Here is a 16,339-nt window from a genome sequence, read left to right as displayed (position 1 = left end):
GAGATATACAGATATTAGAGGAAGATAATTACCATAAATACCCTTCATCATAGTGGTGTGTACAGTCAGTGGATTCAATTCACTCAAGTAAAAGTCGGTCAATAATTACACACCCTGTTGTTCTAATGCTGCATGACCAATTCTTTCTCTTTCAGAACAGGAAAAGAGAAACTAGAATTTCTTTTAAATGCTTGTCATTTGAATTCTGTAGTTATGTATTAGGCTTGGGGAGACCCCTGAATGTACAGTGATATATACAGTTATTTTTCATGCTATGTCCATCTTGTACTGTCTGATGCCAAGCATTCTTAATTAAATATCACATTTTGTCCTTCATTTGAGCTTCTTAAGACCTTTCTATAGGATCTTTCACCAGTGTACACTCTGCAAAAACATGGCTGATAGCAAAGGTGAGAATTTCCCATTCAAACTCCTTTTCCACCTTTTTCTTCAATGTGTAATTAAGGCTATGGCCTTACAAACTTCCGGTTAATAAGATGCTAGGGTAATGTGATGTAATGTAAAGGGTAAGTAATTGATAATAGAATTGGTTTAGCAAAGACCAGACATGGACAAAATACGATGTCATCACAAATATTACCATAATACAGGAAATACTTTCAAGCACCAATGAATGTCGCCAGCTACAGGAAGTACATTTACATGTAACTTTGGTTTATGGTCATATTTACACAATATATGAGTGCCACAGATAATCAGCCATATCGCACAACTGCGAGTGTGAATGTGTGATATTGCTTTTATACAACAGTTTGACGGCCTAATGTAAATAAGAGACAAAAACAGATGTCTTTATGTGTATATATATATATACACACGCACACACTGGGTAAAATAAGTATTGAGCACATCACCATTTTTCTCAGTAAATATATTTCTAAAGGTGCTGTTGACATGAAATTTTCATCAGATGTTGGGAACAATCCAAGTAATCCATACATACAAAGAAAAAACAAAAAAGCTAAAAAAAATAATTTCTGTGTAAGACAAGGGAATGACCCAGGTAAAAAAAGTATTGAACACGCTCACAGAAATTTATATAATATTTCGTAAAAAAGTGTTGGTTTGTTGGTAATGACAACTCATGAGACACCTTTTTTTAGGCCATCAGTTGGGACTAAACCAGCTAATATTGATTTCCACTGACGAGGGGCAGGATTGCTTTCTAATTACTGATAGATTTCCGCTGGTGTCTTGGCTTTACATGCCTTTATGCACCTCCCTTTCTTCATGTGTTCAATACTTTTTCTCTGAAAAAATTAAGAATTAATTTTTTAACTTATTTGTTTTGTTTTCTTTGCACAGTATGTATGGATTACTTGCATTGTTTCCGACATCTGAAGAAAATTTCATGTCAACAGCACCTTTAGAAATATATTTAGGCCTACTGAGAAAAGTGGTGAAGTTCAACTTATATACATATACAGTAGCCTAAAATATTGTTAGTGACAGTCACTCTGATAAAATGATCACCTGGGCTTGATGCCCAACTCAATTACCAAAAACACTTTAACATTATTCCTTTCATTCAATCCACAAAACACATTATTCAAATGCCGAGATGCAGCAGACCGGAAAATAATGCAGGATATCAGGGGCTATTTTTAAAGTTTAAAACTTCCTTTAACATGGCACAGCCCCGCAGGGATCAAAGACACTGTTTAGTATCATGGTAAAAAAAAAAAATACCGGCAGCTGTGGTTGCCAGAATTTAACCTGAAAAAAATATGGTAGCAACATTAGGCTTTACAGACTTCATTTAAATTCACAATTTAAAAAACAACAACATTTAATTAACTGATGCAATGTTAATAAACCAGCATATTTAAGTACTAATATCTGTTTTGAAGCATTGTAATACTTATAACCACCAAAAGCAGGTTGATGAATCAAAGCTTATTACAAACAGCTCTTCCACAAGCTGAGAAGGGATATACTAATATATACATACACATATAGAAGGCACACGGTGTCATTCACGCAAACACTAAACACCATCATGGTAACACAAATGATACTGAAATAATGCAATAATCATTATTTTAACAACATTAGATACAATATAAAAGCCTACTGTACAAAACTGATAATAAAAAAAAAACTAAGAAGAAACGAAAAAAACATAAAATATGAAGTGTCATGCAGGGAATTCCAGGAGTGTTCATTTACGTTTTTTAATTGTAAATTGTACAATGACTTTTTTCACTACCAAAAACTGTAGTTTTAATAGTATTTTGATGTAAAATTACATTAAATGTAATTACAGTTATTTACCGTATATAGTATGGAAACTTATTGATAACCAATTAGCAGTTTTTACTGTAGCTTTTTTACAAAATGTTACTGTTAAAATCTAAATAATTTTTTACAGTGATACATTTACGATTAAAATCAGCCAGATGCAGTCTATATGAATAGAAGATTATTAAAGAGATGTGGACTGGCACACATCTAAACACATTTATTATACACATGTTTGAACTAAAACTAAATCAGAGCTCAAGAACATTTAATTTACATATGACTGACCTATTCACCATTGATTGAACCCTGGAGGTTGTTATCAATCACTAATGTTTGGTCTGGTTTCTCAGAGATTTCCTCATGGACTCCAGAGTTCATCCAAGAGCTTCTTCCGGCTGCGGAGCGAACGGCTCTTCTCTATCATCTCTCTTACCTATGTCTGGGTGGTTTCCCAAACCTGGAGTCTCTGATCAGAGAAAGAGCTCTTGAAACACAGCTGCTGTTTAAGTCCTCTGTGGTGGTTCTGCTGGAGGTAAGACAGGGGTGCAGAGATGGTAACAAAACTGTGTTGGGTGGAAATATCTAGAAAATGCATTTTAATGCAAAACTAGTGTTCCAAATGTCTCAATTTTTATTTTCATTACAACACTTTTTAATCTATTTTTTCTATGTAAACTTGCAGTAGCTAGATGGATGTGGATTGTGCCACAGCTCACTGTCGAGACCCTGCCTTTTCCATTCATCAGCACTGTAATAAAGCAATAAGCGCCGTGAAGCCAAGGTTTACAATGAATTTATAACAGCTAAGAGACATTGTTAGGTACAACGTGAAGCAAACTGTCACGGGGCTTATTGCTTTTATTAAACGTTTATACCATATACGTAGTAAGATTTCACAAAATAAAGCAGAGCAAATAAAGTGTAATGATATTAATAAAAACAGTATTCTTCCACCAAACAATGTAGCTCCTCAGAAACAGTTAAGCAAACTTATATTATCTTCTTACATTAATGTCATAAAATAATACTGGGATATAAGTAATCTTTTAAATTCAACATTTAAAAAATGCTTAACTTATTTAATATTTAATGTCTAAAATGCATAACATAAAATAACTAAGCATCTAGTTGTTAAAACATGGCATTATATAGGAATATAATTTTTCTTTAATTTGCCTCTTTGCACTGGAATTGAAAAACATTTTCTCTATTTTAAACCTGAATACTAAAGTAATTGTAATATCAGTAATAAGCATATTAGAAAAAATATTAATGCTGTCTTTTCATCACTTCCCTAGAATAAAATGAAATTGTAAAACGTAGTCAGCATAGTTATCAACAGGGGCGAAAATCTCATCTAAATGTTGGGGGGACAATAAACATAACATTTCTCATGAGCAAGTTTTGAAGGGGACACCAATAAAACAGGCAAAATTGTACTTAAGGATAAGTGTATAGAGAGGAAAGCCTTACTATTGCATAGAGACCGTTCCATTATCCTTCTTCTCAAAGTTTCTTTTTGTTTCAATGAAAAAGCTGACTAAATTGACCAAAACATTCTTCAAAACAATTTTTTTTTGTTGCAATGTTTTTGAAGTTGTTTACACAATCAAGCCACCAAAATACAATGGAAAACTTTTATTTATTTATATAGCACATTTAATAGCAATGCTGTTGCTTCACAGTTATAATTAAAACATGCATTTATAAAAAACATTTGCCATGCCTAGCAAAATGAAGGCATACACACTTTTAGACATACACCCTCACACAACTGTTTGTGAGATCGGTATAGACGTGGAAGACGGGAAAAAAACAAAAAATAATAATTTATTACGTCAATGACTGATTTGTTCAAAAAGTGGATTTATTCAGTTAGGAAGCACCTCCTCAGTGTGTAGCTTAGTTTCAACTTTTTTCGTTGGTGAAATAGAGCTAACACAGGCAATATGGTGCCTAAAATGCACTTAATATTAACTTATTGTTTATTCAATTTTTATAAAAATCAAAATCACATTTGTTATGCTAATATCTGGAGAACAACTGCACTCTTAGTATGATGTTATATTAGATTGACTATATTAAATGAAGTAAACCGACCAGTGGTGGATCGTGGATTTTAAAATAGAGGAGGCAAACTAATTGTATTGGTCTGGGGATCCCTGCCAATTGTTATTATTATTATTATTTGCTTAACCAGTTTAAAATGGCTTTTTGGCAGCTTTTAGATAGAAACCGTAAAGAAAATACATTCAATATCGCTACTCATTATAAATACTTGGTAAATTATCAGCCCAGCCGCTCCGGGACAAGTTCAAACCATAGACTGTATAAAAACAGGTTCAAACTAATATCTAATTTACGTCTCTATGATGGTTGGTTGATATTCCAGAAGAGAGGCTAGCCTCCTCTATGATGTTACTTTTCTCAGCACTCCTCAGCGCTGAAAGTGAACACTCGATGCTGATTGGTTCCCCTGGCCTCCCCCTCCCCTTCTCTTTCACTTAGCGGTTGTAAAAACGCCTGTTATAATCGCTAACAGCACAGACTACATCGGTGACAAAAGTAAATTGGTAGGCTACACAATAATATTTTTTGGACACGACTTATTAATGACTCAGCATCATCTATAGTAAAGAGAAAATAATCACGTCATCCGATGATTAATGTGAATAAAGTAAGCTAGACTTATGGACTTCCACAACTACTGAAACACGATGTTTTCTTGCACCGGACTGTGTGTGTGTGTGTGTATGTGTGTGTGTGTCGGTGGTGGTGATGTAAAAGGGGAGCAGGCAGTGGACCAAAGCAATGTGAGGCAAAGCAGGGGGAACTCGAGATGTTTAAAACTTTTTTTGTTGTTGCTCAGTTTGCATTTGTATTGTTTTACTACTTACACAATTAGTTTAACTATATATCTCATTATATTATTTACAATACACATATTTCAATTATAGTTTAGGGGGGGACAACCCTCAGATAGGGGGGGGGCGGACCCCCCCGACCCCCCCGCGATTTCCGCCTATGGTTATCAATACACAAGAAATGCACATGATGTATTAATACTCACTAGAAATTGTTGAAAATATAGTGAAACTGCTGTTTATCATACTTAAACCCATTCAAACATATTGACAGTGTAGTTATTTGGAACTAACAAGAGCTACATGAAGCACGTGACTGCATGGCAGCGAGATCAACTCTGTGTGTCGCAACTCTGTTTCTCAATGGCTCTTACGTAATTTACAACTGATTCGAAACACGACTCAACCAATCAGAATCAAGGACCGAAAATATATTTTTATAACACTGAAGTTATACTGTGTGCTGTCTCATGTTGTTATAAGCAAGAAACAAAATCATTCTGATCATTCACTGACCCTTGTCACTCAGAAGCCAAAAATTGTTCTCTAATTGGAAAAGACTAGTACAGAACACGTAGCCAGGGTTTTTTTTTTTTTTAAGAATATGATAGACAAGAAAACAGAAGGTAAGTACTAGTATTAGTTGGTTAAGTGCTGGCGAAATTAAAGTCCTTCTTAGTTAATAAAAATGCAGCTGTAATTAGATTAACATGGTTTTAAAAAAGCTGAAACACACCTTTCGCAAAAAAAAAAAAAAAACATAAGTTAATTTTTTGCTGTTTTTAAGTTATGTTATGTTTTTACCACATTGATACTAATGCCAACAAACTTGTGAAGTATTATTTTATTAAATGACAGCTCTTGTGGATAAATTATATTTCATTTTAGTGTGCTATTACGAGTTCCACCCTGGTTTTCTCCCTGTTCCCGTCGCTGTTGACGGCTGTTGAACACAATAATCCCTCTCTGGCTGTGAAGTACCTGGATGAAATCAGAGCAAAGATTGATGACATCATTAAAGCTGTGGAAGACATTGTGAAGAGGTTAAAACATCTTCAGCATCTTATCATGGGGAAGCATTTCACAGCAAACAATCATTCTCTTAATCAGTATTTGTAATGAAACAGAAAAGATACATTTAATCGAATAGTAAAATTAATGCATGAAACCTAGTTTTAATTGTTCTAATCTAACAAACATGAGATGAAAAGTGATTTACTGTATCAAGTCCATTCACTGTACTCTGTCTATATGAAATACATCATATTCAGGTATGATGACCATAACCAAAGTGTAGCGTCATGCACCAGTGATGTGATTCAAGAAAAGATGGAGAAAGAAAAACAACTAACTCAAACAACAGAGGAAATTAAGAGTCTGGAGGAGGCTGTGGCCAAACTTGAGGAGGAGCTGAGACAAAGGGCTGAACAAATAGACAAAAAACAGACAACAATTGAAGAAAAGAACAGTGAGCTGCAGAATCTCATCACAGCTCTTTCTGTCGAAAACATTGGCTTTGGTATCCTGGCTTTCTTTTTTCCATTTATTGGAGTTCTTGCCAAAGTAATTTACGATACTGCTAAATCTCAAGAACTCCGTGCCGAACTGTCCCGTCTCACGTCTGAAAAGAGCAGTATGCAAAAACAAGAGTCCTCAACCCAAGTCAAACTAATTGATTTTCAGATGCAGCTGGCCAATTGCAAAATACAACTGGGTGAGTTTTTCAATGTGCCCCAGTCTAAAGATATTTTCTAGATTTTCCTCCGAATTCAGTCACTTTACTTCATTCATTCATGATATAGTGCACTCAGCTGCCACACATTAGATTAGTGAATGAGTAAGCAATTGCTTGGTTAGTTGTGACATTCAAAGGTGTGTTTTTTCCCAATAACAACCGTTATCAGTAGCAACTGGATGTACACTATACCTCACTTAAATAGCCATTATAATGCATTAATATACAGGAGGTGCTCACTTAGTTATGAGAGGGCCAAACTTTTATTGTCATGTATTTTATATCAGAAATCAATCCATAAGTTAAATTAGATTCCATGTGTGCTCTGCCTAGTGCAGGCACAGAATATTTCAAAGCATTGAACATGAACCCCTCTATACTATTCTCTTACTGTAACAATAAAAATGTTTACATTTTAGGGACAAGTGAGAAATATAATAGACCATGCAGTAATTTGCACAAAAATAAACAATGAAAGTAAAAGCCTTTACAATGTTTTTAACATCAAACATGACTATGACAAAATAAATCATCTATTTTCTAAACAAATTGAGCCAAGCAGGCTAATGTTCTTTTGTATCACGGCGATTTAGTGTGAAAATTACGAAAATAAATTTGTAATATGTCGAGAATAACGTCGTGAGACTATGAGAATAAAGTCGTAGTGAAAGCTGAGACTTATATTAAAAGTAGGTCTATCAAAATCACAAATCGTATTGCTACTTGGTGGCTGGCGCACTACAAATAACGAATGCAATGGAAGATATGAAATATAATTTCCAAGCATACAGTCCCCACGAGTATGACACCTGTTCAGTCTGTTATAATATTCTTGATATTAAGCTGTTTCCACGAGTCCTTAAAACTGACTCTTCCTCATCCCAGTAACATGCTGCAGCCGCTGGGACACAACTCAATCCCGGTGCTCTCCATCCGGGACATCTGCATGCGCAATAAAGGCCTACTCTCAAAATAATATAACTTTAATTTCTACGATTTAAATCCTTGCAACATTTCGACTTTATTCTCATAGTATTAAAACTTTATTCTCGTAACATTTAGACTTTGTTCTCTTAATAGTTTCGACTTTATTCTCGGAATATTTCGACTTTATTCTCGTAACATTGCGACTTTATTCTCATAATATTTTGACTTTATTCTCGTAATATTTAGACTTTATTCTCGTAATATTTTGACTTTATTCTCGTAACATTTCGACTTTATTCTCATAACATTTCAACTTTATTCTCATAATTTTTCGACTTTATTCTCGTAATATTTCGACCTTATTCTCGTAACATTACGACTTTATTCTCTTAATAATTTCGACTTTATTATCATAAAATTTCGACTTTATTCTCGTAATATTTCGACTTTATTCTCGTAACATTTCGACTTTATTCTCATAATATTTTGACTTTATTCTCATAACATTTCGACTTTATTCTCGTAACATTTCGACTTTATTCTCATAATATTTCAACTTTATTCTAGTAATATTTCGACTTTATTCTCGTAATAATTTCGACTTTATTCTGGTAGCATTTCGACTTTATTCTCGCAATATTTTGACTTTATTCTTGTAATAATTTCGACTTTATTCTCGTAACATTTCGACTTTATTCTCGTAACATTTCAACTTTATTCTCTTAATAATTTCGACTTTATTCTCGTAACATTTCGACGTTATTCTCTTAATAATTTCGACTTTATTCTTGTAATATTTCGACTTTATTCTTGTAATATTTTGACTATTCTCGTAATATTTTGACTTTATTCTCATAATATTTAGACTTTATTTTTGTAATATTTCGACTATATTCTCGTAACATTTTGACTTTATTCTCGTAACATTTCGACTTTATTCTCTTAACAGTTTCGACTTTATTCTCATAATATTTCGACTTTATTTTCGTAACATTTCGACTTTATTCTCTTAATAGTTTTGACTTTATTCTCGTAATATTTTGACTTTATTCTCGTAACATTTCAACTTTATTCTCTTAATAGTTTTGACTTTATTCTCGTAAGATTTCGACTTTATTCTCGTAACATTTTGACTTTATTCTCATAACATTTCGATTTTATTCTAGTAATATTTCAACTTTATTCTCGTAATCATTTCGACTTTATTCTGGTAACATTTCGACTTTATTCTCGTAATATTTCGACTTTGTTCTCGTAATATTTCAACATTATTCTCGTAATAATTTCGACTTTATTCTCGTAACATTTCAACTTTATTCTCATAACATTTCAATTTTATTCTCTTAATAATTTCGACTTTATTCTCGTAACATTTCGACGTTATTCTCTTAATAATTTTGACTTTATTCTTGTAATATTTCGACTTTATTCTTGTAATATTTTGACTTTATTCTCGTAATATTTTGACTTTATTCTCATAATATATAGACTTTATTTTTGTAATATTTCCACTTTATTCTCATAATATATAGACTTTATGTAATATTTCGACTTTATTCTCGTAACATTTCAACTTTATTCTGGTAACATTTTGACTTTATTCTCATAGTATTAGGACTTTATTCTCGTAACATTTAGACTTTATTCTCTCAATAATTTCGACTTTATCATAAAATTTCGACTTTATTTTCGTAATAATTTCGACTTTATTCTCGTAACATTTCGACTTTATTCTCATAATATTTTGACTTTATTCTCGTAATATTTCAACATTATTCTCGTAATAATTTCGACTTTATTCTCGTAACATTTCGACTTTATTCTCGTAACATTTCAACTTTATTCTCTTAATAATTTCGACTTTATTCTCGTAACATTTCGTAGTTATTTTCTTAATAATTTCGACTTTATTCTTGTAATATTTCGACTTTATTCTTGTAATATTTTGACTTTATTCTCGTAATATTTTGACTTTTTTCTCATAATATATAGACTTTATTTTTGTAATATTTTGACTTTATTCTCGTAATATATAGACTTTATTTTTGTAATATTTCGACTTTATTCTCGTAACATTTCAACTTTATTCTGGTAACATTTCGACTTTATTCTCATGGTATTAAGACATTATTCTCGTAACATTTAGACTTTATTCTCGTAACATTTTGACTTTATTCTCTTAATAATTTCGACTTTATTATCATAAAATTTTGACTTTATTCTCATAATAATTTCGACTTTATTCTCGCAATATTTCGACTTTATTCTCGTAATATTTCGACTTTATTCTCGTAACATTTCGACTTTATTCTCTTAACATTTCGGCTTTATTCTCATAATATTTTGACTTTATTCTCGTAATATTTAGACTTTATTCTCATAACATTTCGACCTTATTCTCGTAACATTTCGACGTTATTCTCTTAATAATTTCGACTTTATTCTTGTAATATTTCGACTTTATTCTTGTAATATTTTGACTATTCTCGTAATATTTTGACTTTATTCTTATAATATTTAGACTTTATTTTTGTAATATTTCGACTTTATTCTCGTAACATTTTGACTTTATTCTCGTAACATTTCGACTTTATTCTCTTAACAGTTTCGACTTTATTCTCATAATATTTCGACTTTATTTTCGTAACATTTCGACTTTATTCTCTTAATAGTTTTGACTTTATTCTCGTAATATTTTGACTTTATTCTCGTAACATTTCAACTTTATTCTCTTAATAGTTTTGACTTTATTCTCGTAAGATTTCGACTTTATTCTCGTAACATTTTGACTTTATTCTCATAACATTTCGATTTTATTCTAGTAATATTTCAACTTTATTCTCGTAATCATTTCGACTTTATTCTGGTAACATTTCGACTTTATTCTGGTAACATTTGGACTTTATTCTCGTAATATTTCGACTTTGTTCTCGTAATATTTCAACATTATTCTCGTAATAATTTCGACTTTATTCTCGTAACATTTCAACTTTATTCTCATAACATTTCAATTTTATTCTCTTAATAATTTCGACTTTATTCTCGTAACATTTCGACGTTATTCTCTTAATAATTTTGACTTTATTCTTGTAATATTTCGACTTTATTCTTGTAATATTTTGACTTTATTCTCGTAATATTTTGACTTTATTCTCATAATATATAGACTTTATTTTTGTAATATTTCCACTTTATTCTCATAATATATAGACTTTATTTATGTAATATTTCGACTTTATTCTCGTAAAATTTCAACTTTATTCTGGTAACATTTCGACTTTATTCTCATAGTATTAAGACTTTATTCTCGTAACATTTAGACTTTATTCTCTTAATAATTTCGACTTTATCATAAAATTTCGACTTTATTTTCGTAATAATTTCGACTTTATTCTCGTAACATTTCGACTTTATTCTCATAATATTTTGACTTTATTCTCGTAATATTTCAACATTATTCTCGTAATAATTTCGACTTTATTCTCGTAACATTTCGACTTTATTCTCGTAACATTTCAACTTTATTCTCTTAATAATTTCGACTTTATTCTCGTAACATTTCGTAGTTATTTTCTTAATAATTTCGACTTTATTCTTGTAATATTTCGACTTTATTCTTGTAATTTTTTGACTTTATTCTCGTAATATTTTGACTTTTTTCTCATAATATATAGACTTTATTTTTGTAATATTTCGACTTTATTCTCGTAATATATAGACTTTATTTTTGTAATATTTCGACTTTATTCTCGTAACATTTCAACTTTATTCTGGTAACATTTCGACTTTATTCTCATGGTATTAAGACTTTATTCTCGTAACATTTCGACTTTATTCTCGTAACATTTTGACTTTATTCTCTTAATAATTTCGACTTTATTATCATAAAATTTTGACTTTATTCTCATAATAATTTCGACTTTATTCTCGCAATATTTCGACTTTATTCTCGTAATATTTCGACTTTATTCTCGTAACATTTCGACTTTATTCTCTTAACATTTCGGCTTTATTCTCATAATATTTTGACTTTATTCTCGTAATATTTAGGCTTTATTCTCGTAACATTTCGACCTTATTCTCGTAACATTTCGACTTTATTCTCGTAACATTTTGACTTTATTCTCATAATATTTCGACTCTCAAAATATTATTCTCGTAATATTTTGACTTTATTCTCGTAATATTTTGACTTATTGACTTATTTATTTTCCTTTATAATTTCGACTTTATTCTCGTAACATTTCGACGTTATTCTCATAATTCCGACTTTATTCTTGTAATATTTCGACTTTATTCTTGTAATATTTTGACTTTATTCTCATAATATTTTGACTTTATTCTCATAATATTTCGACTTTATTCTTGTAATATTTCGACTTTATTCTTGTAATATTTTGACTTTATTCTCATAATATTTTGACTTTATTCTCATAATATTTCGACTTTATTTTTGTAATATTTCGACTTTATTCTCTTAATAATTTTAACTTTATTCTCGTAACATTTCGACTTTATTCTCTTAATAATTTAGACTTTATTCTCGTAATATTTCGACTTTATTCTCTTAATAATTTTGACTTTATTCTCGTAACATTTCGACTTTATTCTCTTAATAATTTAGACTTTATTCTCGTATTTTTTCGACTTTATTCTCTTAATAATTTAGACTTTATTCTCGTAACATTTCGACTTTATTCTTGTAATATTTCGACTTCATTCTTGTAATATTTCGACTTTATTCTCGTAACATTTCGACTTTATTCTTGTAATATTTCGACTTCATTCTTCTAATATTTCGGCTTTATTCTCGTCATATTTCGACTTTATTCTCATAATATTTCGACTTTATTTTTGTAGTATTTCGACTTTAATCTCGTAATCTTAGATTTTTTTTTGTTCAACGTGGCACTAAAACGCCGTCGTATGTATCATAGCCTACTCTTCCCCACACTCTCAGAAAAAAAAGTACAAAAGCTGTTACTGGGGCGGTACCTTTTCAAAAGCATATTAGATACTATTAGGTACTTATATATGTATCTTTAAAATACCAGTATGGACTCTTTAGGTAAAAAAGTGTACCTTTTGAAAAGGTACCGCCTTACTGACAGTTTTTGGACCTTTTTTTCTGAGAGTGTGGGAAAATCATATAATCTCTTCTTTGAGTTAAAATGGGCTGAAGGCTCACAATGATCTCTCATAAATCAATACCTGTTGTATGTTGTTTGTCCAGGCATGATTCCCAGTCCCGTCCACCTTGCAGAAGTCCAGAAGTGTCTTTCCCAAATCCAACAAATTCTGGTTCGGCTTCAGAAGTTCTGGGAGAAAGTGGGATCTCTGATAGATACGCTGAAGAAGAACACCTTTGCTAGTGAGGAACTCATTGAGCACCTGAGTGATATGAAGCAGGAGTTTGTGACCTCTATTGTAGAAGCAGAAAAGGTAACTTAAGGCAGGCTCACTCTAAGAGTGTTTTAGGTTGATTTGTACCCAATTTTTCCCAGTTACCATTTACATCAAATATTGTATAATAGTTTGAGGCTGCTCGAATAATCTCAGACATGTTGGATATTTAGAATTTTAAATCAGGATTATTGACTATAATAATTTGTCAGTACTTTTGCCATAGCCAGTATGTGACCGACCCAAGTATAATTAAAAAGTATTAGTATTATTTTCCAAGATGAAGTGCATGTGGCAGAGTTAAAATAAAAATAAACTGTAAAATATAAATCCATAAAAAGGCACAGGCAGCTCATGACACATGACATTATCCATCAATTTTTACGGACATTTCTGTTAAGTATAAAACACAATGCAATGGAGTGTAAAATTTGAAATACTGGCAGAACACCTGTAAAAATAAATACGGAAAAATTCAATATCGTGATGATCTGACTTTTACTATGTAAGGAATAGTGAGTCATTTGGGCCACATCATGAGTCTGTCAATATAATGTGATTGATTTTTTTTTTTTTTTGATTTTAATCTTCCAGTGCTGGCAGAGATTTGGTGATTGCTGTCGGAGAGCACAGGTCATCTTCAGTGTTCAGTCTGAAGATGCATACAAGTTCCTGGAGATGAATCCATCCTCACTTTCGAAGGATGAATGGGACGAGCAGCACAAGTCTATCATAGAGAAGCTGAATCAGATCAGCCCTCAGGAGATGCCTATGATCTGAGTGAAAAACAGAAAACTGATGCTTCCTTCACACTTAATGATATACAATGCTTACATATTCTCTCTTAATACTTTATAATGTAACTGAACTTTTACAACAGCAGAAAAAATATTCTGAAAGATCTAAGGATCCTGCTTTAAGACAGCGTCCATACATTTATGTTGTGTTTGATTGTCTTTCTATTCATTTATTCCTTAAACATTTAATCATATTATCATTTATAGTAACCATTTAAATGTTCATTTAATTGATTAATTCATTGATTAGTCATTTATATTCCTTTTTTTGTAGCCTATTGCAGTTTAGTCTTATAATTGGGTGGTTTCAAGGGATTTTTTGTCTCCATGAATAAGAGATAAGAGAATGTCTTTGTTGTTGTGAAACAGTAGCTTACCATTGCTATAACATACTTGTTGGATTTGTGCTGGTTTGAGTGTTTAAACATATGCAAATGAGATTATTCAATAAACTCTGCTCCTTTTTATCATCAACACTTTGTCTCCTGCTTCTGCTCTTCACTGGCTTTACTCAGCCAACCTTTTGGCTGATAGAAGAGTGTTAATAGAGGTACAAGACAAACCTCATAGACTCCTCTCAGTTCGAGAATAATGTTTGTTTAAAGATTTGACCCACCAGAAGAGGCTGAAATTTCACAAAAAGTCGTCAAACTCCATTCATGATTAATTTTATCGAGATCGTTTTAATACCATAGAGATGCACTTGATGGTGACGATGACGATGATGTACGATTGATTGAATAAGCACTAGCATATTACTTTACCTTTTCAACTCTGTAACTCTGTGGAAACACAATTCATCTATTAATACTGATCCTTAATTTTGTTTCTGTTGTTTTTTTTCCCACCATGAATTATGCCACTTCATACAGGATGATACAGTGCAATACATTTTATGGTGTATATGTGATTTCCATCTTTAAATGTAAGTTTGATCATTTATCCAATATATTCAGATTTGTGATGATGGAAATGTAATATGTAGTTAAAACGACAGAACACCAGTGGCACGTAAACAATTGTAATGTCCCCCTTTGAAAGAAGTTCTGCATTTCTTTTCAAAATAAAAAAAATATATAAATCGCATGTGAATGTGAAACGTCAAGCCGGAAGTGGGCGGAGCAAAAGTTATCTTACTAAGCATATCGCTATGTAGTGTTTTGGATCATTTCATTTCATTTCATTTTTTTTTATTTGGGAACACATGATATGTAAAAAATGATAGCCTGAATGCACTGTAAGTCGCTTTGGATAAAAGTGTCTACTAAATGCATACATTTAATTTAATTTAATTTCAAAGTGTATATATAGCCTGCATACAACATACATACATGTAGGCCTAGCAGGAAAGCAGGAATTTTGGGGGCAGCGCTAGGGGTGGGGTGGTGCTAATGTTTTTATTACTATGTTCTTATGCATCATCACTGAGTTTTCATATGCATTAAAGGGATCATGTGATGTTGCTAAAAAGAACATTATTTTTTGTATTTGGTGTGATAAAATGTGTTTATGCCATTTAAGGTAAAAAAAACTAACAAAAAAAAACATTATTTTCCACATACTGTACATTATTGTTTCTCCTCTATGCCCTGCCTTCTGAAACGCGTCGATTTTTATAAAGCTCATCGTTCTGAAAAGCGAGGTGTGCTGTGATTGGCCAGCTATCCAGTGCGTTGTGATTGGCCGAATACCTCAAGTGTGTGACGGAAATGTTACATCCCTTACAATACTGTGATGTGTGTACCGGCACGACGAGACAAAACCAATAAAACCCATTACAAACAAAGCATTTGTTCCATCCAGTGGGGACATGATTATAATGACTTATACTGTCTCTTTACATGTTGCTTTGCATCGTGCCGCATAAACATAAAACCATATCTGTATTTGTGATCTGAGAAACGACAAACAACAAGCCCTACTCTACCCTGATCAAAGTCATGTTTGAATCATCCTTTATAATATATGAAATACGTTATATATAAATATGAAAACGTACTTACAGGCTGTGAGTGAGAACAGCCGGCATTATAGTCTACTCTCCCAGGATCAGGAAAATGTGCTGCACACTAAATATTTGGGTTGAAATGTTCTGGAACAGTGTTGAAATACAGCTTAACCGCTGATTTCTAGTTGTGTCCTCTTTTGGAAGACCAAACAAAGTATTTTCCCTTTTGAAACGAACATTGTGTGAACATTTGGGCAAATCTTATGTTATGCAAATCTTCCCACATCCTGACGTAGAGATGTGGGGGCGTGTTTAAACGAGTTGTTTTAAGGGGGCGTGGATGAGTCTTAACTTTGTTAAAGAATATCTCTTTGGGTTTGAGACTTTAGTCTTTGCAACT

General features: G+C 31.9%; 1 protein-coding gene across 1 annotated transcript; it reads left to right on the top strand.

The window, feature by feature from the left end:
• Nucleotides 1-394: 394 nt before the first annotated feature.
• LOC132115838 (uncharacterized) lies at nt 395-14,437 on the top strand. Its single transcript, XM_059524215.1, has 6 exons — nt 395-410; nt 2,616-2,797; nt 6,018-6,172; nt 6,401-6,843; nt 13,025-13,233; nt 13,789-14,437. The coding sequence occupies exons 1-6, from the start codon at nt 395-397 to the stop codon at nt 13,972-13,974; spliced, it is 1,191 nt and encodes a 396-aa protein (XP_059380198.1). The 3' UTR covers nt 13,975-14,437.
• The last annotated feature ends 1,902 nt before the right edge of the window (nt 14,438-16,339 follow it).

Source organism: Carassius carassius, chromosome 35 (genome assembly GCF_963082965.1).
Source record: "Carassius carassius chromosome 35, fCarCar2.1, whole genome shotgun sequence".
Classification (NCBI taxonomy): domain Eukaryota; kingdom Metazoa; phylum Chordata; class Actinopteri; order Cypriniformes; family Cyprinidae; genus Carassius; species Carassius carassius.
The sequence above is the reverse complement of the archived record's forward strand: the minus strand, read 5'-3'. Positions and strand labels throughout refer to the sequence as shown.